This window comes from Trachemys scripta, chromosome 14 (assembly GCF_013100865.1).
Source record: "Trachemys scripta elegans isolate TJP31775 chromosome 14, CAS_Tse_1.0, whole genome shotgun sequence".
Taxonomy (NCBI): domain Eukaryota; kingdom Metazoa; phylum Chordata; order Testudines; family Emydidae; genus Trachemys; species Trachemys scripta.
In genome coordinates, this window is record NC_048311.1 from 28,893,422 (window position 1) to 28,917,798 (window position 24,377).

The 24,377-nt window shown below is 41.1% G+C and overlaps 1 protein-coding gene across 2 annotated transcripts in view; it reads left to right on the forward strand.

Annotated features, from left to right (window-relative positions):
• GNA13 (G protein subunit alpha 13) overlaps positions 1–23,119 on the forward strand; it is a 40,175-nt gene extending 17,056 nt beyond the window's left edge. The window contains exons 3-4 of one of the 2 annotated variants that reach the window (XM_034790289.1): positions 12,748–12,798; positions 21,117–23,119. In XM_034790289.1, coding sequence (XP_034646180.1) covers positions 12,748–12,798; positions 21,117–21,689 — 624 coding nt within the window. In that variant the 3' untranslated portion in view covers positions 21,690–23,119. The remainder of the gene's footprint in view (positions 1–12,747; positions 12,799–21,116) is intronic. The other variant, XM_034790290.1, reaches the window with a different exon arrangement.
• The last annotated feature ends 1,258 nt before the right edge of the window (positions 23,120–24,377 follow it).

Genomic DNA, 24,377 nt, shown 5'->3' on the forward strand with positions numbered 1-24,377 from the left:
AGCATATTTCCCTTTTTTTTTCCATATTCCTTGGGCTGACTTGAACCTCTGTGGAAGAGGTTGGAATGGTCTTAAGGGGGTCATCCTCACAGTTTGAAGCAGTGCTGTGGCAAAACTGTGAGCTATAGTGATGTCTTACATCCTTAAGTTTTTGTCAGAGTTTAAAAACTTGCTCCAGGCTCAACAGATGTTGGGCTTTGGATTTTGTCCTTAAACTCTGTGTGCATGTACAAAATCTCTCCACAGCTCAGAGCTGTTTAACTTTTGTTGAAGCCTTGGATTGGTTGGGTGATTCTAATGTGATATGATGCATCTTGCTGTCTGGGTCTCTGGCTTGAAAGTACAGGTTGAACTTCTCTAATCTGGCACTCCCTGGTCCGGCAACATCTATGGTCCGGCATAGACGTCGACTCTGTGGGTGCTCCAGGGCTGGAGCACCCACGGGGAAAAATTAGTGGGTGCGGAGCATCCACCAGTGCCAAGCTCCCCCCTCCTCTCGTGTGCCAGCAGCCCCATGCTTACCAACTCCTCCTCCTCCCTCCCAGCATTTCCGGAGCCCCGTGAACAGCTGATTCTCAGCATTCAAGCTCAGGGAGAGAGGGGGAGGACCTGGGGCTGGTAGCTGGGACCCAGGCGGGGAGGCTATGCTGGGCGCAAAGCCTATGGGTGCTGCAGCACCCCCACCACCACCACTGCTTCCCACACCTATGGAGACCCACTGGCACTCTGCATTGACCTCCCACCAAATTCTCTGGTTTGGCACCAGTCAGGTCCGAACGGTGCCAGACTAAAGAGGTTCAACCTGTATCTCCAGTTGTTAGTGACTGAAAGCTGTTACATGATGGCCGTTTGCAAAACAAGCTGGAGTTTTGCATCTGGTTCATAGGAAAATTGTGCTTGTTCTCACTCTGAAGCAGTAGTAAGTGAGTTTGCAAGTTTTGTTTATTTAAAATAGTTTTCTCCTCCCCTCTTACCACCTCTCCCCTGCCAAAGTGCACACAACCCCAGCTTGTTTGTACACCGCCTGGCAGGTTTCTTTTTTGGGCATTTTAGAGAGAATTAAAACCCTTATTGATTGCCTGTTGGGGAGAGGATAATTAAAAACTGGAACAGCTTGCTTTATTGTCAACTGAGCTGTGGCTATGGTATCTCTGGTACTTAAAATCTTAACTTGATCATATTTCTTTGAACAGAGTTATATGGGGTTAATTAGGATAGTATTCAGTGAACTCTGAAATAATGAAAGTGTTAATTGGAGCAAATCTAAGACTAATTACAGGAGATGTTTACTAAATTCAAATTAGTGAGTTGTTTTGAATAACCAGTGCAAAATCAGTTTTAGGATTTAAAATAACAAATTGACACCTTGGATTAATGAAGTGCTTTTGTTGGACTGCATGTTAAGTTAGAACAGGGATCGGCAACCTTTGGCATGCGGCTCGCCAGGGTAAGCACCTTGGCAGGCTGGGCCGGGTTGTTTGCCTGCCGTGTCCACAGGTTTGGCCAATCGTGACTCCCACTGGCTGTAGTTCGCCACTCCAAGCCAATGGGGGCTCCGGAAAGTGGCAGCCAGCACATCCCTCGGCCCGCGCTGCTTCCTGCAGCCTCCATTGGCCTGGAGCGGCGAACCGCGGCCAGTGGGAGCCGCGATCGACCGAACCTGCAGACATGGCAGGTAAACAACCCAGCCTGAGCTGCGTGCCAAAGATTGCTGATCCCTGGGTTAGAATCACTGTCGTGTCCATCCCTGCTTCTCCTCCTATTTGCAGCAATTTGGATTGCTTTATGACAACTACAGCAGATGTTTCTGTAGAAGAGTAATATCCAGAAAGTATTTGGTGTTTTTAGTATATTTTATGTAGAGTAAAAGCTCAAAAGAGAATAGAACAGCATTTGTTCTCCATGGGACCATGGTTTGGGAACCCCTAGATTAGTCTGATTCTGCAGTAAATGGTGGATGGGAGATTAAACAGGTATTACCAGTTTACAACCTCCTTTTTAAAAGCTTCTTTCCCCTTGTTTCTGCTAACATGGTTAATGTTCAAACTGAAAATGTTAAATTTGTTTCACCAATTACTTGTTTGACCTCCTTTGTTTTCCTTGTCAGTTGCACTTTAACTCATGTTTAGTTTCACTTTTTAGTTTTCATGTAAGTATCAAGTTAGTGTAATGGTTGGATCACAAATCCCACAGAGGTCTCTCTTTAAAAAAATCCAAATTACAGTTTGAGTTTTGGAAAATAGTGCTGTTGCTTATTTCTTGTGAAATCCTTTCAACAAATAATAAATGCGAGGCGTAATCTACGTGATAGGAATCAACTCTACTGTTAAAGAGACACTTTCTGCTGAATGAACAGTGAGCAGTAACAAGCAAAACATTCACATTTAATTCTGTTTTGAGTCTAAAGTTTACCTTGTTCTTTCAGGGCAGATACTGAGATAGGAGTTGTGTTAAAGCAGTCTAGAAGTGAAGCCTTCTCTTCCACAACGGAGTTCTGATTGGGGTTTGGCTTTTTTTCTAAGCATGTAATGTTGTGCACAGAAAGTGCTTAAAAAAGAAAAAGAAAAAAATAAGATGTTTTGAGCAGAGGTGGGACGAGCTGTGATGTGCTTGTTACTGACATGCTTACCCCAGGAAAAGTACTTTGGTGGTGGTAAAACAGGAGAATTTCAGTCAGAGATTCAATCTGTCTAGGGAGCTACACAACCAATCTAACACTTAGTCAAAAATCAGAAATCACCCTAAATTGCATATTACAAACTTAAAAACTGAATATCATACTAATGTATTCAGGAACTGTGACGAGTGATGTATTGTTTTTTGTATCTGATCTCTATATACAGTATCAGTGCTTTAGCTACTTCTAAATTACATTAGACAAAGATTTTTTGTTTACAGTTTTAGGCCTTGACACTGCTACATTTAAAACTGTACAAGCAGTAACCGTGTTTTGACACACTGTATTCTTGAATGGCTTTCTTGCTATTTTGATCAGATGTGACTGGAGCTTTTACTGACACTGCTCTTTGACTAGTCTAGCACTTTTGTCTAACTGATTTTTAAAAAATCTGTTTTAGAGAAGGGACAGCCTCTTCAGAGGCTAGAGGATAATAGTGGTAGTTGGTACACAAGTTGTTTCCCTTCTTCCACTGACTTGTGTGATGTTGGGCAGGTTGCTTAACCTTCCAGTGCCTCAGTTTCCCTATCTATAAAACAGGGAATATTCACCCGAGGCCCTGCGTTCCTTGGTGAAAGGCACTTCTAGCAGTATCCACATGGGAAGCAGTACAAATTTAATAAAAATAGGCAAAGATTGTATACATGAGAGGAACCCACTACTGAACTGTGGAAAGGTGGGAGGAGTGACTAGAGTGAGAGTAGTTGGATATGAGGTGAGGGGGGGATTACGCCATAGAATCCCTGAAAACTCAATGGGAAGTTGTTAATGGATTCTTGGCTGAACTAGGAAGTCAGTGAGTGACTGATGTGGTGATGGTCCTACCAATGTCTGCAGAGTAGCCTACCTATGATGTTAGACATTCTAAAGTTCACATGGCTTCAGGAGGCCATGAGGCTGGAATTGGCATAGCTGTGGCTGTATATGAATGTGGCTTTCAGTGGATGTAGGATCAGGAGTTCAAGGTCAAACTCTCACTCAGTCTTGATGACAAAGGACTTTAATCTGGCCTAGTTTTATTGGTTTAACAAACACAAACCCAAGGAAATTCAGAGTTGAGGTGACTGTCTAACTCAGCAATAACTGAACTATATTTATTGCTAAGATTCCAAAATACTGCAAATGTTACTTAACATTGATGGCAGCAGTGTTGCTTCATGATCAACCCACTTTGAAATGAGCTGTATGCGTTTGGGGAAATGAAAACTAAAGGCCCCTTGCTTTGCTAAACCCACACACACCTGCTATGTATTTGGATAAAACAGTAACCAAAAGCATGCACACTTAAACTGTAGTTTTGAGGTTTATTAAGGTGCTGGGATGCTACAGAATTAAGGATCCTAACTTCCCCCCAACCCTGTTTTCATAACCAGGCTATCTGTGTTAGTTTTCATGGTTTGGGCACTATCTGCACCCCAGACACACCCTCTAATAGTATTAACATTGTGATTACCTGTTGCTCTTAGCGCTGGCCAGGGCTTCTGACTACTTAGCCTTTTCTCCTCTTCAAAGTACAAATAATGTAGGGGAACAGGAAACATTGATAGTGAAGAAATTAATACTGAGTGGGTTCCTTAAATTCCAGACCACTTGCAATTAGAAATGTCCTTGGTTTCTCTTTCTTGCCCTACTCAAGGATAATCCAGTTCCTTGGGGGAAACCTGCAGGTTTCCTCTTAACATAACATAAGACTGGCCGTACTGGATCAGACCAAAGGTCCATCCAGCCCAGTATCCTGGCTACCGACAGTGACCAATGCCAGGTGCCCCAGAGGGAGTGAACCTAACAGGTAATGATCAAGTGATCTCTCTCCTGCCATCCATCTCCACCCTCTGACAAACAGAGTCTAGGGACACCATTCCTTACCCTTCCTGGCTAATAGCCATTAATGAACTTAACCACCATGAATGTATCTAGTTCTCTTTTAAACCCTGTTATAGTTCTAGTCTTCACAACCTCCTCAGGCAAGGAGTTCCACAGGTTGACTGTGTGCTGTGTGAAGAAGAACTTCCTTTTATTTGTTTTAAATCTGCTGCCCATTCATTTCATTTGCTGTTCTAGTTCTTATATTATGGGAACAAGTAAATAACTTTTCCTTATCTACTTTCTCCACATCACTCATAATTGTATATACCTCTATCATATCCCCCCTTAGTCTCCTCTTTTCCAAGCTGAAAAGTCCTAGCCTCTTTAATCTCTCCTCATATGGGACCCGTTCCAAACCCTTAATCATTTTACTTGCCCTTCTCTGAACCATTTCCAATGCCAGTCTATCTTTTTTTTGAGATGAGGACACCACATCTGTACGCAGTATTCGAGATGTGGACATACCATGGATTTATATAAGGGCAATAAGATACTCTCCATCTTATTCTCTGTCCCTTTTTGAATGATTCCTAACATCCTGTTTGCTTTTTTGACTGCCGCTGCACACTGTGTGGACGTCTTCAGAGAACTATCCACAATGACTCAAAGATCTTTCCTGATAAGTTGTAGCTAAATTAGCCCCCACCATATTGTATGTATAGTTTATTTTTTCCAATGTGCATTACTTTACATTTATCCACATTACATTTTGTTGTCCAGTCACTTAATTTTGTGAGATCTTTTTGAAGTTCTTCACAGTCTGCTTTGGTCTTAACTGTCTTGGGCAGTTTAGTATCATCTGCTTCCTGGCTCTCTGAGCTCTGGTCAAGTGAAAAAAATCTTTAAGTTTTATCTGCAAACTTTGCCATCTCACTGTTTACCCCTTTCTACAGATCATTTATGAATAAGTTGAATAGGATTTGTCCTAGCACTGACCCTTGGGGAACACCACTAGTTACCCCTCTCCATTCTGAAAATTTACCACTTATTCCTACCTTTTGTTCCCTGTCTTTTAATCAGTTCTCAATCCATGAAAGGATCTTCCCTCTTGTCCCATGACAACTTAATTTACGTAAGAGCCTTTGGTGAGGGACCCTGTCAAAGGCTTTCTGGAAATCTAGTACACTATGTCCACTGGATCCCCCTTGTCCACATATCTTTTCACCCCTTCAAAGAACTCTAGTAAGACATGATTTCCCTCTTCCACATGTTTAAAGTAGACGTATCAGTCCAATGTTGTTCTGTTGGATCTGCATCCAAACTGGGACAGGTGAATAAAAACATGTACACTTAGGCTATGTCTACACTACATACATTTTAGCGACACAGCTGTGCCACTACAGCCATACCACTAAAAGGCACACCGCGTAGCTGCTGTTTGTCTGCAGGAGAGAGCTCTCCTGCCCACAAAAAAACTCCTCTCCCCCTCCCCCCCCCCCAAACAAGCTTTGTGGGCAGGAGAGCTCTCCTGACAAAGCCCTGCTCACACCTGTGATTTTTGTCAGCAAAACTTTTGTCATTCGGGGGAGGAGGGTTTCAGACCTCTGAAGGACAAAAGTCCTTCAGGTTCCAGTGCAGATAATGCCTCTGGGCTTTTCTACACTGGCACTTTACAGTATTGCAACTTTCTCTCTCACTCGGGGGTGTGAAAAAACACCCCCTGAGCGCTGCAAGTTTCAGCGCTCTAAAGCGCCAGTGTAGACCATGCACCAACGCTGGGAGCTATTCCCCTTGTGGAGGTGGGATTTTTTTAGCTTTCTCCCAGTGCTATGCCATGACCGCACAAGCGTGGCAGTGCTTTAATGTTGCCAGTGAAGACGTATCTTCAAGTTGTGTTATTTCAAAGTCTTAGGGCTCTTTAAAGGCTATCCCTATTGAACAAATAGCAAAACACACATGCTCTACTAAAGTCCTTTAAAATTTAATTGTGAGAACAACTTGGCCTGGTTTTAATTTTGATTACTTGGTTTGCATGTAAATTAACTCACTTTGTTTTTGTCAGTGAATTGGTGCCACTCAGTAACTATTCTGGTTTAAAGGGAGCATTCATTCGTTTGCTGTGCGTTTCAGTCCAAGGAAAAGTTATTTACTTGTTCCCATAATATAAGAACTAGGGGCCAAAATGGTTACTTTCCTTTAAATGCTAGCAGTATACTTGGGCCGTTAGCAGTTTGTTTGTTGTTGAAAGTTTTAGCTTTTAAGAGGAGTTCCCAAGAAGTGTATTAGACTTTGGGAGCTTGCTAATAGTTTTTATAACCCACTGGTGTCTCATGTAAGAAGAATGACTGAAAGCACATCTAGTTATTGCTGCTGTCTTTTGGTGAAGGAAAATTGGACTATGCATCTATGACTTAGGTAGAAACAGGCTGGATTTGTAAAAACTTAATACAACACTGAAAGGAAAGCTGCTGGTTAGAATGTCTGCCTTCATAAGGACATATTAGGTGTTTTCCTCATAATTTGTTTGAAACATAACTTGTGTGATCACACTAAAAATAGTTTGCTTTGACTTTCTTCAGTAGAGATCACAAGACTTCAGGAGGCACACAAGCTGTCTGAATCAAACCTTTCTGAAAATGGAATACTTGACAGTTATGAATCAAGTTATTTAACAGTGAGCTTCCTGTGGTTTACACAGACTTCTGAATCAGAGGGAGGATTGAGGTCTGCAGCTGAGCTGAGCCTGGACAACTTTGATTCCAGTTAAACAAAAGAACACATCTATGAGCATTCAAAGCAATTGGCTGAAATCCAAGAGAATGATAGAGGTCTATTTTAGTTTTGTACCAAAGGTGCAAAGGCTGATGTTCGAACAGAGGAAGATCTTGTAAGGCCACCCTGCAAACCTAATCTCCAGAAAGCCATGCATCTTGCTGTATCATAGTGAGTGTATTTTAAAATACTGCTTTATCACACCACTCGTTGCTTGAGCACATTTGTCACCAAAGTGAAACACTTCAGCACATAAGTTGTCATGCAGAATTCTGTCCTTGGATCAAGTTGTTTTACCTCTTCACTGATATTAGCATCTTCATGTTTATACTTAACCATTCCCTCATTATGCGAGATCCTTGAACTGTGAAAATAAAGCTTAACAGCATCTTTCAAGCAATGTGTAGATATACCACTCTGACAATGAATTTATGTAAACCACGCTTTTGGAGATCACTGCTTGAAATTCCCATATTTTCAAATGTCAGAACAAAGTAGCGTTCGCTTCAATTTCAAGTACATTGAGGCTCCCACTTAAGCTTTGCCTTAGCCGCGCGATAATGTTGTATATGTCTGACCAAACCAATGCCTCGTTTACACTTAAAATGTAGGCTGACATAGCTACATCAGTTGGGGTTGAAAAATCCACACCGTTGAGTAATGTACCTATGTTGACATAACCCTCAATTACAGATGCAGCTAGGTCGACAAGAAAATGCTTCTGTCAACCTAACTACCATTACTCAGGGAGGTGGTGTTCCTATACCAACAGAAAAACCCCATCCATTGGTGGAGGTTGTGTCTGCACTATGTGGTTATGCCACCGTAGCTACAATGCCATAGCTATGCTGGTCTAATCCCCATAGTGTAGACATTTCCCAAGTTAAGGGAACCATGCTAGAATGCGAATTTTCCAACTCATTACATCCCTGATTCTGCTAAGTTGATCCCTATCTCAGTTTTGTAACAGTTCCCTGAAGCAAAACTTGAAAATTCGGTTTGTGTTGGGGTTGAGAGTTTTTTGGTGGGTGTGTTTTTTGGGGTTTGTTTTTCAACTTTGATTTTAAAAAAGTAAGTCCTGAAAGTTTGTGTTAACCTTAAAATATCAAAAATCCAAGTCTTGTCTTCGTTGACTTTTGCTCATGGACTTGGTGGGTTTTTTTTTTAAAACTGATCTTTATTTTCCAGAAATATACAAACTTATTCTCTCATTTCTCCATCTTCTTCTTCTACTTCTCTGATGTACAGGACGTTGTTACATCTTATAAAACTTCACCAAGGTGTCCTGACAACGCACCATCTATGTATTCTTCCGTGTTTGCAAGCTGCAAGCTGCATGTTCATGTAGCCGTCGACAGACACCAGGTAGCGGATCTCAGGATAGATGATGAGCTTTTAGCTTAGTTTAGGAAATAGAGGTATTGAGTTTTTAACAAAGGTTTCCTGTCTCACAAGTGCTCAGTAGGCACTAGAGTTTAAATGAGTGTTAAATTGGAGTTAAAAAATGTCTGTTCCCCTTTCAGTCACTTGGATTTGTCTTTCATGATGACACTTCACTAGTTTTCCAGTCACCATAGACTTGGTGTGCCCTCGACTTTGTTCTCATTTTCTAATTCTTACTAGTGCCGCTCTAGCAGTACTGTGAGCACTCGCTTAGATGGGGCGACTCTTATTCTTGCATCATGTCATTTAGATATACTCTGAGCAGCTGTTGGAAAAAAGATTGTTTGGGATCTTTGGATGCAAACTGATATAAATACTAAAGTTCTCTCAAATGCAAACTAAACTGGGGGAAAAAATTCCTAATCTTTCACTTAGCCATCCTGGGTATTACAAGTAACAATAGTAGATTTAAAGAAAAAAATTAGATGTGACTGTATCCTTTAAACAGAATTGTAATAGTTGCTGTCTTAGTCCTCTTAAATAAGGGCACACTTGTCCTTTAATCCACATAATATGCATAAGACTTTTCTATCCTCTGTATTATTAAAAAAAAAAGGTGTATTAGTGAAGAATATTGTCTTATTTTTGGCCTCAGTAGGTCTCATCATATCCAGTTACTATACCCCCCCCCCTCTCTCTCTCTATATTTATATATACATACACACACACACACAGCCCTGAAAGGAATTATTAAATGTGCCATATTGTCCTTGTACCCCTCTCTCTCTATACACACACACACACACACACACACACACACACACACACACACACACACACACACACACACCCCTGAAAGGAATTATTAAATGTGCCATATTGTCCTTGTATCTTACCTGTACATTCCAAGTGCTCTGTGGGGACTAGATATTCTATTTTTTCATGAGTGATATTTACTGGCTTTGCATGATTGGGAATAGTGTGTTTGAGCAATTCTTAAATCTACCCAAACTTTCTTATTAGACCATTCAGCATGGACGACTAAGTGAACAATGGTGGGGCTGTAGTCAGAGCAGTGCTTAGTCCACTAAAATTGAAGGGGTGCAAGGGAGGCTGAAATGATCAGTAGTCAAGACTCTAACTTTGAGTTGTGTAATGTATAGAAATGACCTGGGTAAGGAGAAAAGACTCTAAAGCTAGAGACACAAGGAGGAAAATGTAAATTGAAGTCCACAAGAACTGAGACTCTTACCTTCTTAGAGGTAATATAAGGTTGAAGCCTATTGTCGGGAAGTTTGCCCCGTTGCTGTCCCATCGGTTGTGTGAATGGATTTCGGTAGATAGGGTGGCTATCATTCCAGCCCAGAGCATGGACTCTCAGGGTACGTCTTCACTAGCAATGCTAAAACGCTGCCACAGCAGCACTTTAACATGGCTTGTGTAGTCGCCGCGGCATAGTGCTGGGAGAGAGCGCTAAAAAATACCTCCATGAGGGGAATAGCTACCAGCACTGGGAGCGCGGTCTACACTGGCACTTTACAGCACTGAAACGTGCAGCGCTCGGGGGTGTTTTTCACACCCCTGAGCGAGAAAGTTGCAGTGCTGTAAAGTGCCGGTGTGGACAAGCTCTCAGGTTAAAGAAGTGGGGGAGGAAAATCTATACTTTTATATAAAAGCATCCTTGTAACTGGAATATTTATTTCCTTTTGTTTTGTTTCATAGCTTTTTCTGACTCTCTCTTAAAATGGCCATCTTCAGGACACATCTTCTGATGCAGCAGCAAACAAGCTAAAAACCCAAGTAGAAGTAGCTTTCTCAATGCAGCTGTTGAAGCTTTTGAGCATTAGTTTGTAAACGTACTGTCAAATGCGTAGTTATAGAGCATTGCCATTACTGTGTGCTAATGTATTTTGCATTCATGTGATCAGGAAATCCCCTCTTCTGGAAAGCAGCTTTTGGTGCTGCTTTATGACCTTTATATGCTGTGGTTTAGGTTGTGTGCTTTAACAGAACAATCACTAGTGTGGCAATAAGCTCTCAGGACTTAAGTGAAAAGGTAGTAACAAATTCATTTAAATGCAGAAGAGTTAAGGCCTCATTAGAGCAATATAGATTCCTTAGACCCCACTATTCTGTTTGATTTAAAAGTTATCTTTGAAGGTTCTTGGGACAACATTAGACTATCTAAGTCCATATTTAGGTACCTAAATAGTCTGATTCCGCCCCCCCCCCCCAAAAAAAAAAATGTTGAGCACCTAACAGGCCCCATTAGAGCCTAAATAAGGATTTAGGAACTTAACTTTAAACATGCTTTTTAAAAAATCTTGTCCTAAATCTTTAAGGTAGAAAAGGTGTTTTGGATTAAGAAAAGATGGAGTCAGGAGACCTGGCATTTCCTGGCTCTGCTGCAAACTTCCTGTCTTCGAGCAAGTTGCTTTTCTATATTTTTCCTCATCTGTCTAATAGGAATGCCCGCCCACCTCTCCCTCACAATTTATGAAGCACTGAGCTTTTGTAGTAGATGGCATTGCAAGTGTGAAGTCATGTAGTCCTGTAGTCATGCTGAACAACCACTGCCTTCCTCCAGCAAACTTTGAAATCTGTTACTGTTTTCCAATACTGTAGTTTGTCAGTTTATGAAAAGTATGTGACATTAAACCCGATATAATATTATATATGATAGTGGTTCTTTAAATACTCGTCTCAGTGTCTGTCCCTTTAAGTACATCAAGCATAGGATGACTCACACCGAAGTCCCTGCCTTGTCTAATTAAAGGCTTGGGTTTTAAAACTGCAGTTTTACTGTGAGTATGGTGTATACTTGCACCAGGTGACTTCTACTCCTACAAATGAAAAAGCTGGCAAAGATACTTAACTTCTGAGCCTGTCAGAACTAGTCAGAAGTTTCTGGTGTCTTGATTACGTTAATGTCCTAATGCCTGCTCAGACTTCCCATTTTAATGTTGTCTGCTCTGGAAAGGACTGACCTTCTCCATCATTTTTTAAAATATTCATTCTTAAGCAAGGGACCTTATCCAAGATATAACTCTGCTCCCTTATCTTTAGTTCTGTTATGACTAAATGTAGTACCTCCTAATCTTGAATATTTTACGTAATTCAAAGTCTCTTGATGCGCAGATTAATTTTATGTACTGCAAAATCTAGTTGACTTCCTGCGCTTACCTTCACTGGCAGAGTAGTATAGACTGCTCTCTAATTGAATTGATGGCCAAGTAAGCCATATTTGGATTGCTTTGTAGTTAAGAATTGGTGAAGTGTAACTTGTTATGACACTAACTATCTCAACAAGGCATTTCAGTTATAACACTCTAAGTTTGTCATTTGGCATCAACCAAAAATAGAATTATTCAAGCATCTATAAATTTTAGTATTTGCACCTGAGGGTGTTCAGAATTGCAATTGCCACATGCAAGGGTTGGTATTGTCTTGAATTTGAAAGATAGTCTGTTCAGGAGAAGAAATATTATACAGAATTGCAGCGTGGACCACTATTCATAACTTCCTAAACAAGGTGTGCTTATCCAGGTGGTCTTTGGCAAGAAGGCTTATATCAATGTTTTAGATTCATCCATTCATTGTGGTTTTACCTTTCCATCTGTTGCTACTTGCTATGCTCAACAGCTAGCAGGGCCTGTAGAAATGGGAGCTGACTTCATTGTGCAGTTTAAATGAGCTTATCTCAGTTGACCTGTATGTACCCAGGCAGCTATATACAGACTACTCAGGAATAGCAACAAATATTAAATGCAATATTTTATGCTGAAGTTGAGTCTGAGGTTTCTACAGTGATTACCCAAATGCACAGCCCTAATAAAAATGTGACCATCCTAAACTTTAAAATAGTTCTTTTTAACTATTACAAATTAGACTGTCCCTGCTTTTTTACATGGTTGAATATTAATCTCCATTAGTATCAAGCTCATTAAACTTCTTTACATACAGTTGCATACAGAATTTAGAAAAGTCGGTGACTAAAGCTTTTATACCAAGAATGTTTTTGGTTTCAGTAACTGGACTTCAGAATGTAAACTGCTGTGACCAAGTATGCCATCTGTGAAAAACACTGATGAGTTCATTTTGTTTTTTAGGGGGAATCTGTAAAATATTTCCTGGACAACTTGGATAAACTTGGAGAATCGGTAAGTTTAATTTAGTTGGGAAGTTTAAATCCAGGTTAGTCTTGGATATCATTAGGGATTTTGTTGATTCAGTTTAAATATGTAACTTGTATGTGGTAATTGGGGAATAGTGCTTTCATCTTGTTTTAGTAATTTACATGTCCTACAGGTTGACTGGTAAAACAGTCAAACATGAGTGGCTGTGGGTATGGATAGGGCCGTACCAAATTCGCAGTCCATTTTGGCCAACTTCATGATCGTAAGATTTTAAAAATCCTAAATTTCATGATTTCAGCTATTTAATTCAAAAATTTCATGGTGTTGTAATTCTAGCGGTCCTGATCCAAAAAGGAGTTGTGGGGATGGAGGGGGACAGTGCTACTGTAGGAGGGGTTGCGGTACTGCTACCCTTACTTCTGTGCTGCTGCTGCTGGCGTCGCCTTCAGAGCTGGGCGGCTGGAGAGCGGCGGCGGCTGGCTGGAAGCCCAGCTCCAAAGGCAGAGCTGCTGCTGCCTGAAGACCTGGGCCTTCAGTCAGCAGCGGCCACTCTCTGGCCACCCAGCTCTGAAGGCAGCAGCACAGAAGTAAGGGTGCCATGGTATGGTATTGCCACCCTTACTTCTGCGCTGCTGCTGGTGGGGTGCTGCCTTTAGAGCTTGGCGGCCAAAGAGCAGCAGCTGTTGGCCAGCCTTCCAGCTCTGAAGGCAGCACCCTGCCAGCAGCAGCGCAGAAGTAAGAGTGGCAATACCGTGACACCCCTAAAATAACCTTGCCCCACATACACAACTCCCTTTTTGGTCAGGACCCCCAATTTGAGAAACACTGGTCTCCTCTGTGAAATCTGTATAGTCTAGGGTAAAAGCACACACAAGACCAGATTTCACAATCCGTGACACATTTTTCATGGCTGTGAATTTGGTAGGGCCCTAGGTATGGAGTAGAATAGGGTGATTGTCCTGTCTGGTAAAACCCGCAGAAAACAGCATGATAGTGGCAAGGAAAAGTCTGTGGATACAAATTGCAGAGTCAAGCAACAACCACGGAACTCTACAGAATATATGAAGTCAGTAATTTTTCCATAGAAAGCACATGGTGCTGCTGTGTTCTGAAAATGTCTGCGGAAATAGCACTGTTTCCATATTTGTTGTACTTAATTTGAAAATCAGATGTGCTCTTTTTACAAATAAAAAAATATGGCTTTTTCTACCAAGCTCCCACTGGGATCTAAAAGTCGAGCTGGATTTACTGGGTTCACATATCCCTTTCAATAAAGGTTCTGACGTTAGCTACTCTCTAACTATTCTGATGATGCATGAGCCATGTTTAAATCCAGCTCAGCTTCTTCTAACACTACTAATAGGATTCAGAAGTGGTAAGCTTATTTCCATGCACACCGGGAGCAGATCTGTTAAATACGGTGGTTTTATTTTTAGTCATTCTTATGACCATAAATGTACATTACAGAAAAAAAAATTAATTTGCTCTTTACAAAGTGGTTATCCAGATTGTGTATTTTGGTGTCCTGAATTTGCTAGTAACACTGTACGTCCATTGATCTGGATGGCTCTGGGACAGTACAGATCTAATTATTGACACTCAAAGATGCCTCTTGCTAGAAAACTGTGCTTAGATGTAAGAAACCTCTAGAACAAGAAATTGTGACTGTACGGATCACTGTTACGTTTTATAATGTGCCTGGCATACAACACAGTTAATATAAATTTAACATGGGATGGAATCTTTGTGTCTGCTTTGGAAAATGTTTCAGCGTTCCATTTTCCATGGGATTGTATTGCCTCCTAATAATGACAGCCATTTTGATTGTAATTTTTGGCTCATGAGCTTGTGTGTATATTCATGTCCAGCGGTCTTGTTTTGCAGAACTTGTGCCTGAAAATTGGCCTTACAATGGGAAGATAACATCAAACCTAACTGCAGAGACACTGCATCTCTGTTATATTCCCAGCCATAGGTGCCAACTCCGGGGGTGCTCTGGTGCTGGAGCTCACACATGCCCCAGGGGGGGGGAAGGGTCCTCAGCACCCCATCAGCCACAGCTGTTTGGCATCAGGGGGAGGGCAGAGAGCCACGGGCAGGCTCAGAACTCTGGGAGGGGGTGGACTGGGGGCAGGAAGAGGCAGAGTGAGGGCAGGGCATTGGAGGGAGGCGAGGAGCGAGGGCGGGCCTTGGTGCAGCACCCACAGGGAAAAATAAAGCCAGCACCTATGTTCCCAACAAATGCTTTGAAGCCTAATAATACCCGATACTTAAGAACATAAGAACGGCCACACTGGGTCAGACCAATGGTTCATCTAGTCCAGTATCCTGTCTTCCAATAGTGGCCAGTGTCAGGTGCTTCAGAAGGAATGAACAGAACACTCGGAGATTGCCTGATCCATCCCCTATTGTCTGCTCCCAGCTCCTGACAGTCAGAGGCTAGGGACGCCCAGAGCATGGAGTTACATCCCTGACCATCTCGACTAATGGCCATTGACGGTCCTATCCTCTATGAACTTATCTAATTCCTTTTTTGAACCCTGTGATAGTTTTGGCCTTCACAACATCCCCTAGCAACAAGTTCCACCAGTTGACTTTGCATTGTGTGTGAAGAAGTACTTCCTTTTTGTTTGTTTTAAACCTGCTGCCTATTGATTTCATTGGGTGACCCCAGGTTCTTGTGTTGTGATAGAGTAAATAACACTTCCTCCACACCGTTCATGATTGTATAGACCTCTATCATTTCTCCTTCTTTAGTTGTCTCTCTCTGAACCATACCTCAGTCATTTTTGTTGCCTTTCTCTGTACCTTTTACAATTCAAATATATTTTTTTCAGATGGGGTGATCAGAACAGCATGCACCTAATTCTTTCTTTTCTTTTTTTGCAATGATTTTGAGTGAGGAGAGTCTAAGCTATCATCTAAACTTAAACTATATGTGGAACCAAAACAAAACCTTTCCTAACTTGATTATCAGGTTAGATCTCGCATCACTTACCGAGTCTCATTTAGAAGTTCCAACATCAGTGCTGCTTGTTTGCCTTTTGCCTTATGGCATCTGTCTGAAGCAATAAAAGGAGTACTAATTGTTTGTCTCTAGTAGCCACCCAGGTGGCTTTTTTAACTTCGTTCAGATTTTTCACACCCATTGTTATGCCTGTCCACACATTACATTTAAAACAATCATTTTGAGGGCTGCTTCTGTTTTGCAGCCACCTTAAAGTTCTTAATCAGAACTATAAAAAGGAATGATAGCAATATACGAAATTCCAGTTAACTATGCCTTAGAGTCTTTAGCTATAAATACAATAAATAACTTCATTTCTTTAGAAATTGCATCTTGAACTAAAATTATTTTAGTCACTTATCAGAATGGTGACTTTGAAAGTTGGATAATAGTATTTAATTGTAAATCACAAATCTTAAGAGGTGTAGTTTTCTTCAAAATCATTATCTTTTGACGGAAATGACTAGATATATTCAGGCAAATGCAAGGTAATTTTGTTATGAAAATGTAAATATAGCTTTGGGTAGGTTCTCTTGGTTTATTCTTTCCCATTTGTGTATTAGAGCACAGCTTTTTGCTGGAGGTTAAAGATTATTTTTGTACTTTGGAACTGTAACAGTTTATGGGTAGAAACGCTCACTACTCCTGTCTCATGCAAACAGACCGATGCTATGAAGTTACATTGTTAATGAACAGATATGACTATGGTCTCTTCTCCTTTAACATAAGGAAGCTAGAGAGATTAGCCTGTCTAAAACCTGCTCGTTCAGATTGTTTGACCAGGTCAACAGAATAAGGAAATCTGTTCTTGTTTACATACATGATTCTAACCAGGCGTGTTTATTTCAAAGCTGAATTGTAATTTTCTGTATTTTTCTGTATCTTTCTCGCTATTGGTCAAGTAGAATATTAATTGTAAACATTTTATATAGGACCTTAGCTTTGCCTAGCATGTTAGATTATGGCTATGGTCCTAGTTCTCATCAAGCTGCTACATGTGCGTGTACATGAGCAAGTATAAATAGCAACGTAGCCAGGTAGCACAGGCGGCAACAGCAGAGGAACAGCCAAGCCACGCAGGTACATACTCTGCACAGCTCTGTCGTCTCTCTGCTTCCTGTGTTACCCCAGCTAGACTGCTATTTGTATTCGTTCTAGCTCTCATTGATCTATCACGAACTTGTGTGCATGAGTAGGGGAATCATATCCCTACCTCAGCATGGACATATCCTCAGAGACATGGTCCCTGCCTTGAACAGATGCCAATCCAGATTAGGCAGACACAGTGAGTCACACTAGTAAGTGACACATTCTGATATTTCTAAGTAGGTTGGGAGAGCAGACGGTTCAGGAGTGGAAGTAGAGGGTGGAAAATAAGGCCAAAGTAGTGGGTTTTGAGGAGGCATTTAGAGGAGTTGGAGTTTGGCTCCTTGGAATGAGAATGTTACAGACCAAACAAGCAAGGTCGGAATAGGTAAGTGTGGGAGAGCAGGAGAAAAGGAAATGGCAAAGCTGAGAAAGGGGGCGGAGTCCTAAGGACAAGGTTGAGAGTGACAGGAGGTGAGATGCAGGCTGAGGAGATGATTTTTTAGCTCATGGACATGGGATGTTTCAGGGAAGCCAGTGATGGAGTGTCATTTGTACTGGCTAAAAGAACAGTAGCGTGATCCAGAACGTTGGCAGTGAGGATTGAAAGGAGGGGACGACTTAAGAAATTGTACAGGAGCAAGAAGGCCTCACAAGTCTTAAATGTGAAATAGAAAGGAAGGAATTGGTGCCCTGTGGTTGCATGTATGACAGGGAAGAGTGGATCAGACTGTGGGGATGGAGAAAGGAATTGGAAGGAGGTGAAATTCAGCTTTTTTTCCTATGCTTAGGCATTGGGAAACCTATGAGGAGATGGGAATTGATGGAATCTTCTCAGTTGGTGGTGCCTTCAACTATGCACAGACTACTTGACATTCACATTGCCCTTTACAGACTGTGTACAATTTGATTAAATGTAGCCAATTGTGAAGTAAAATGTGGTGGCTTTTATATGCCAGTAACACTAAACAGTCTTTAAGAGGGGAAGTGAAACACTTTTTTTTTTTTAATTGAAATTTAAGCTGAATGTTAATGCCCAGTTATGAGCCTAACCCAGGTGTCCTGGTCACTGATGGTGCTCTTGCGGGCATATGTCTCTTGGGAGCTCTAATAGGTGGTCAGGGTCTTGCATTTTATCTGCTGGAAAGGAATTGTAGAAATATGCTTTGTGCCCTGTTTTGTGTATTTGAAATATGTGTTTAAAAAGTCTGCTTGTCTTTTACCTTAGAAATATCAGGAATATCTGGTCTTCCCTGGCTTTGATGGAGGACCTCTTTGAGAGGGAGTTGATCTCAGGAATGTGTCTGATCTTTTGCTCCTTCACAGAAAGGGTGGTAGTGGTCACTCTGCAGCAATGACAGCCGCTCTCCCAAATGTTCATAGGGCACTGCAGTTAAGTGTGTGTGTTTTTATTTAAAAAAAAAAAGGCATTTTAAAATGCCATCTAAAAATCCTTTCTTAGTTTTCAGTCTGATATAATTTCTCAGATTTTCCCGTGTTAGTCTTTTCCTGGCAGACCATTTAATGTTGTAAAGCAAGCAGGAAAACTTATTAACCTTTCAGGCTGCTTTTATCCATGAGAAGGGCAAAAGCCCAGCTTTTTCTTCCATGGGTCACTTTTAAGACAGTAGGTGGAGTTCTAAAGGCTTCACCTTTCCTTCTGAGAAACTAGGTCACGCCGTCATGGATGTATGTCAATACCTAAAGATGAGAGCAAAGAGGGGAGTCTTGTGGTGGATCAGAAAGTTTCTTGGTAACTGGTTTTTATCAGAATCACCCAAACATCTCAGTTGTGGCCAGCTTGAATAAAAGAATCAGGAGTTTAGAGAAAACTGTTGCTGTTCCCTCATTAGTTTCACTTTTTGATTTTCATGCATTAAAACAAAGTGCTCCTTAAAATCTTCAAACCCATTTTTAACCTCCTAATTTGTAATTTCTTTTAGCAATACTTTTGTTTTAAGCTTAAACCCTTTTAAAATTTCATTTTAACAAATGTCTGTTAAAATAGAATCCCCTAATTCCCTATCTGTAAAAGCTTGCAGTGATGTATCTTCTCGTTAATTGTTTTTAAACAGTTTGTCTGAAATTTTATAACAATCCCTTATTGAAAAGAATTAAACCTTCAGGTTTTGTATAGCTTTAATTTAAAGCAAAACAGGCATATTTAGGCATTTCAAAATCTGAACTGTACTACTGTTAAATTCTAGTTTTGTTTATTTAACTATGTTTATCCAGGGGTTTCATAGATTCATAGATTATAGGACTGGAAGGGACCTCGAGAGGTCATAGAGTCCAGTCCCCTGCCCGCATGGCAGGACCAAATACTGTCTAGACCATCCCTGATAGACATTTATCTAACCTACTCTTAAATATCTCCAGAGACGGAGATTCCACAACCTCCCTAGGCAATTTGTTCCAGTGTTTAACCACCCTGACAGTTAGGAACTTTTTCCTAATGTCCATCCTAGACCTCCCTTGCTGCAGTTTAAACCCATTGTTTCTGGTTCTATCCTTAGAGGCTAAGGTGAACAAGTTCTCTCCCTCCTCCTTATGACACCCTTTTAGATACCTGAAAACTGCTATCATGTCCCCTCTGTCTTCTCTTTTCCAAACTAAACAAACCCAGTTCTTTCAGCCTTCCTTCATAGGTCATGTTCTCAAGACCTTTAATCATTCTTGTTGCTCTTCTTTGGACCCTTTCCAATTTCTCCACATCTTTTTTAAAATGCGGTGCCCAGAACTGGACACAGTACTCCAGCTGAGGCCTAACCAGAGCAGAGTAGAGCGGAAGAATGACTTATCGTGTCTTGCTCACAACACACCTGTTAATACATCCCAGAATCATGTTTGCTTTTTTTGCAACAGCATCACACTGTTGACTCATATTTAGCTTGTGGTCCACTATAACCCCTAGATCCCTTTCTGCCGTACTCCTTCCTAGACAGTCTTTTCCCATTCTGTATGTGTGAAATTGATTTTTCCTTCCTTTCGATCTCCAGTAGAAGTTGGTTGAATCAGAGTTCTCTTGACATTGCTTCACAAGTTTTTCCAAAGGTCTCATGTTGAGCAGTGAGCCCTTCATTGACTAGGATTATTAGGAAAAGATCTTTGAATAGATTAAGTGAAGAGAGACTTGCTTTTAAACTTCTCTAGGTTTCAAACATAGCTTTTTTTTCCGAAACTGCCATGAATACCGAAGCATGACATGTCTGAACAGTGAAGTATAACAAAGGGTTTATATATACCTGGAGAACAAAGCTGTGAACATAAAATTTAGCAAACTGGCTGCTCAGAGGTAAATGCACAAATCAGTAAAATGACTTCTGTGAAAATGGAGAAGCCAAAAATGCATTAGCTTTCTTTAGGGATCAGGTTCCACAACTTTGGCCTCTTGGATTCATCTGTTTAAATTCCTACACTTTGGAAACACAACTCTTTGCACTGAGTATTTTCATTCCATTGGATGTCGCTACTCATAGTGGAACGCCTAGAAACTTTCTCATGCTGCCTGTCTCCCATGAGGGAGAAAGATAACAGGGTGCTGTGCAGGCATCAAGGAGTTCCTTGTGTTTGGATTCTTTGTGATGGCATCTAGGGATTCAATAAAAACTTGGGTAGTCTCAATACCTTGTCAAAACAGTGGTTCTGTTCTTTAATTATGAATCATGATCAACTGAGCAATATGCCAAAGAGGGGGAAGCTAGTGAATGAGTGCTTACTGTTAGAATTGGTAGAATCATTCTAATGCAGCCCTCTGGGGTAAAGGGTGGCAGCCAACAAATGCATATTGTATAACAGATGGGGGAAGGAGACTTGTTACAAGAATCTGTAGTGAGGGAATAAAAGAAGCTGGTGGCATGAGAAACGGGTAATGCTCCTTCCAATATTGTTTCCCTCTGCTACGTATCAAGTGACCTTGGTAAAGTTTCAGTTCTCTAAAGCAGTGTTTCTCAACCTTTTTGATACCAAGGACCAGCTTGTTGCCGCCTTAAACTGCATCAGGGAGATCTCAGGGACTGATGCCAGTCCACGGACCGGTCGTTGAGAAACACTGCTCTAGAGGGATTCTCATTTTAGGATTGGGTGTGTTAATCCCAGCTTTAGCGCCTGAGATCTTTTTAAAATGGAATAGTGCATGGAGACTCAGTTCAAAAATAACTTTCCTTCCAGCTTTTCTAGGTCAGAAGTCTGCTAAAGCCACTATGCTCATTATTGTTCCCTAACTGGCAAACTTTGCTTTATTTTTTAGGATTATCTTCCAACGCAGCAAGATATTCTGCTGGCACGAAGACCCACAAAAGGGATTCATGAGTACGACTTTGAAATTAAAAATGTTCCCTTCAAGATGGTTGATGTAGGCGGCCAAAGATCAGAAAGGAAACGTTGGTTCGAGTGCTTCGACAGTGTCACATCGATACTTTTCCTGGTCTCCTCAAGTGAATTCGACCAGGTGCTCATGGAGGATCGGCTAACAAATCGCCTTACAGAATCACTGAACATTTTTGAAACAATAGTCAACAACCGGGTTTTCAGCAACGTCTCCATCATTCTATTTCTAAATAAGACAGACTTGCTTGAGGAAAAAGTACAAAAAGTGAGCATCAAAAACTATTTCCCAGAGTTCGAAGGGGATCCCCACTGCTTAACAGACGTCCAAAAATTCCTGGTGGATTGTTTTCGTACCAAACGCCGGGACCAACAGCAGAAGCCCCTATACCACCACTTCACCACTGCTATTAACACAGAAAACATCCGGCTGGTTTTCCGTGACGTCAAGGATACCATTCTTCACGACAACCTCAAGCAGCTGATGCTACAGTGATGTGCAAAAAGACATTTTTATTTGAATACCTTTTGTGTTTTTAAATTGTGGTTTACAACAGGAATAGAAAAATCCAGGTCCTGTCAGACTTCTCGATGTGTGGCTGAAAGCTGCTGCTGAGCACATTATTGCCAATTTCTGCTGAAATTGAGGCTTTAATCTCTTCCACTGTAGCTTTGAGTTGACTCAGTTATTTTATAGCAAACCTAAGTCCAAATAACCTGTAAGGTGACTAAACTTGACCTCCAGTGCTTGTATGTTGCAAAAAGTATATCTAGAAAATGCACTCCACCGTCAGAATTCCAAGTCCAGACTTCAGTGTAACATTCATCGGAATTACATTAGACTTGTAGTAATAGTTTTTGAAAACGGTTCCTTTTCACCTCTTCCTTAAAACTATAATGAAGACTGTGATAATATAGCTGACTTTGATTTCTCAGGTCCTTCATTGGTTAGATATTCCATTCATTTCTTGTTGGAGTCATTTAGAAACTAGGAGAATGGTAATAAAGCCTTTCCTGCCTTAAATATAAAGTTTTGCATGGGTTTTTGAGTGTAGGGTATGCTTTAGGTCAGGAAATACAGAAAAGTTGGGAACTGTCAGCATTAATACCTTCTGCCAGAAATGTGTAAAGACTAATATGATCAAGAACTAGTAAATGGCACAGTTCACTCTGACTTCATTTTCTATTGCATATTTTAAGTACTCTGCTTGTTAGAGCTATAACAAAGCACAGAGCGCTATGATCTGAAATGTTGATATGTGGGAAGGAGAAGCAAACTGAGCTTTAGAATCTGTGTTCTCACTTTGTCGTCATGCTGAATAGCTTACATCCAGGTACCTTGCCCCAGAGTTTAGGCCGATTTTGAAGTGCTTTTGTATCTTTTCACCATAACTTTTACAGTGTGCCTAGTCCTACATCAACAAGCATTCACTAATGCACAGAAGTATTTGCAAACGTAAGTGCCTCTTGTCTTCTGTCCTTCTGCAGTGTTTTCAGTGGCCTTACATGAAGACAAATTTCCCAGACAGTGGCCTTATGCAGATATGGGTAAATAGGCCGAACACCACTAGGCCAAAAGCCTGTACAGAAAGATGGGCATAACATGTCACAGTAGTAAATGCTAACGTCTGAAAACTTCAGAGAATCTGTCAGAATCGGGTCCAGAAATCCTGAAGAACGGCCATACTGGGTCAGACCAATTGTCCATCTAGCCCAGTATCCAGTCTTTTGGCAGTGGCCCAGTACCAGATGCTTCATAGGAAACGAACTGAACAGGGCGATTTATTGAGCGATTCATCCACTGTTGTCCAGTCCCAGCTTCTGGCAGTCAGAGGTTTAGGAACATCCCTGATAGTCTTGACTAATAGCCACTGATGGACCTGTACTCCAGGAACTTACCCAATTCTTTTTTTAATGCAGTTATACTTTTGGCCTTCACAACATCCAGTGGCAACAAGTTCTACAGGTTGACTGGGTGGTGTGAAGAAGTACTTCCTTATGTTTGTTTAAAACCTGCTGCCTGTAATTTCATTGGGTGACGCCTGGTTCTTGTGTTGTGTAAATAACACTTCCCTGTTCACTTTCTCCACCTTGTTCATGATTTTATAGAGCTCTATTATTCCCCCCCCCCCCCCCCCCTTGTCTCCTTTTGAAGCTGAACAGTCTGTCTTTAATCTCTCCTCATATGGAAGCTGTGCCATACCCCAGTCGTTTTTGTTGCCCTTCTTTGTACTTTTTTCCAATTCTAATCTTTTTGGAGATGAGACGACCAGAATGGACATACTATTCGAGATGTGGTCGTATCATGGATTTATGTATATAAAGGCATTATGATATTTTCTGTCTTCTGTCGCTTTCCTACTGGTCTGACTGCCACTGCACGTTGAGCTGATGTTTTTAGAAAACTACCCACAGTGACTCCAAGATCTTTCATGAGTGGTAACAGTTAATTTAGAACCTCTCATTTTGTGTAATATTTGTCATTGTTTTCCAGTGTCCATTACTTTGCATCTGCCATTTTGTTGGACAATCACCCAGTTTTGAGATCCCTTTATAACTCTTAAGTCCGAAGCTGACTGCTATCTTGAATAATTTTGTATCATCTGCAAACTGTCACCTCTCTGTTTACCCCTTTTTCCAGATTACTTGAATATATTGAACTTGAGGTCCCCTTGAGGGACCCTGCTATTTACCTCTCTGCACTCTGAAAATTGAACATTTATTCCTACCCTTTTTCCTGATCCATGAGAGGAGCTTCCATCTTATCCCAAAGTATGACCGCTTACTTTGCTTAAGAGCCTTTGGTGTGGGACCTTGTCAAAGACTTTCTAAAAGTCCAAGTACACTGTATCTCTGCAACAGCCTTGTCTTCCTTGAATGTGCCTTTAGCACCTCGATTGTACAGTGCCCCCTCCTGATTGTTTGGCAGGCTTCCTGCTTCTGATGTACTGAAAAAATGTTTGCTGTTAGTTTGTCTTTTGCTAGGTGCTCTCTAAATTCTTTTTTGGCCTGCCTAGTTATACTGGTGCACTAGACTTGCCAACGTTAGTGTTCCTTTCTATTGTCCTCAGTAGGATTTGACTTCCAATTTTTAAAGGATGCCTTTTTGTCTAACTGCCTTTCTTATTTTGTTTAGCCATGGTGGCATTTTTTGATCCTCTTATTTTTTTTATCGTAAGAATAC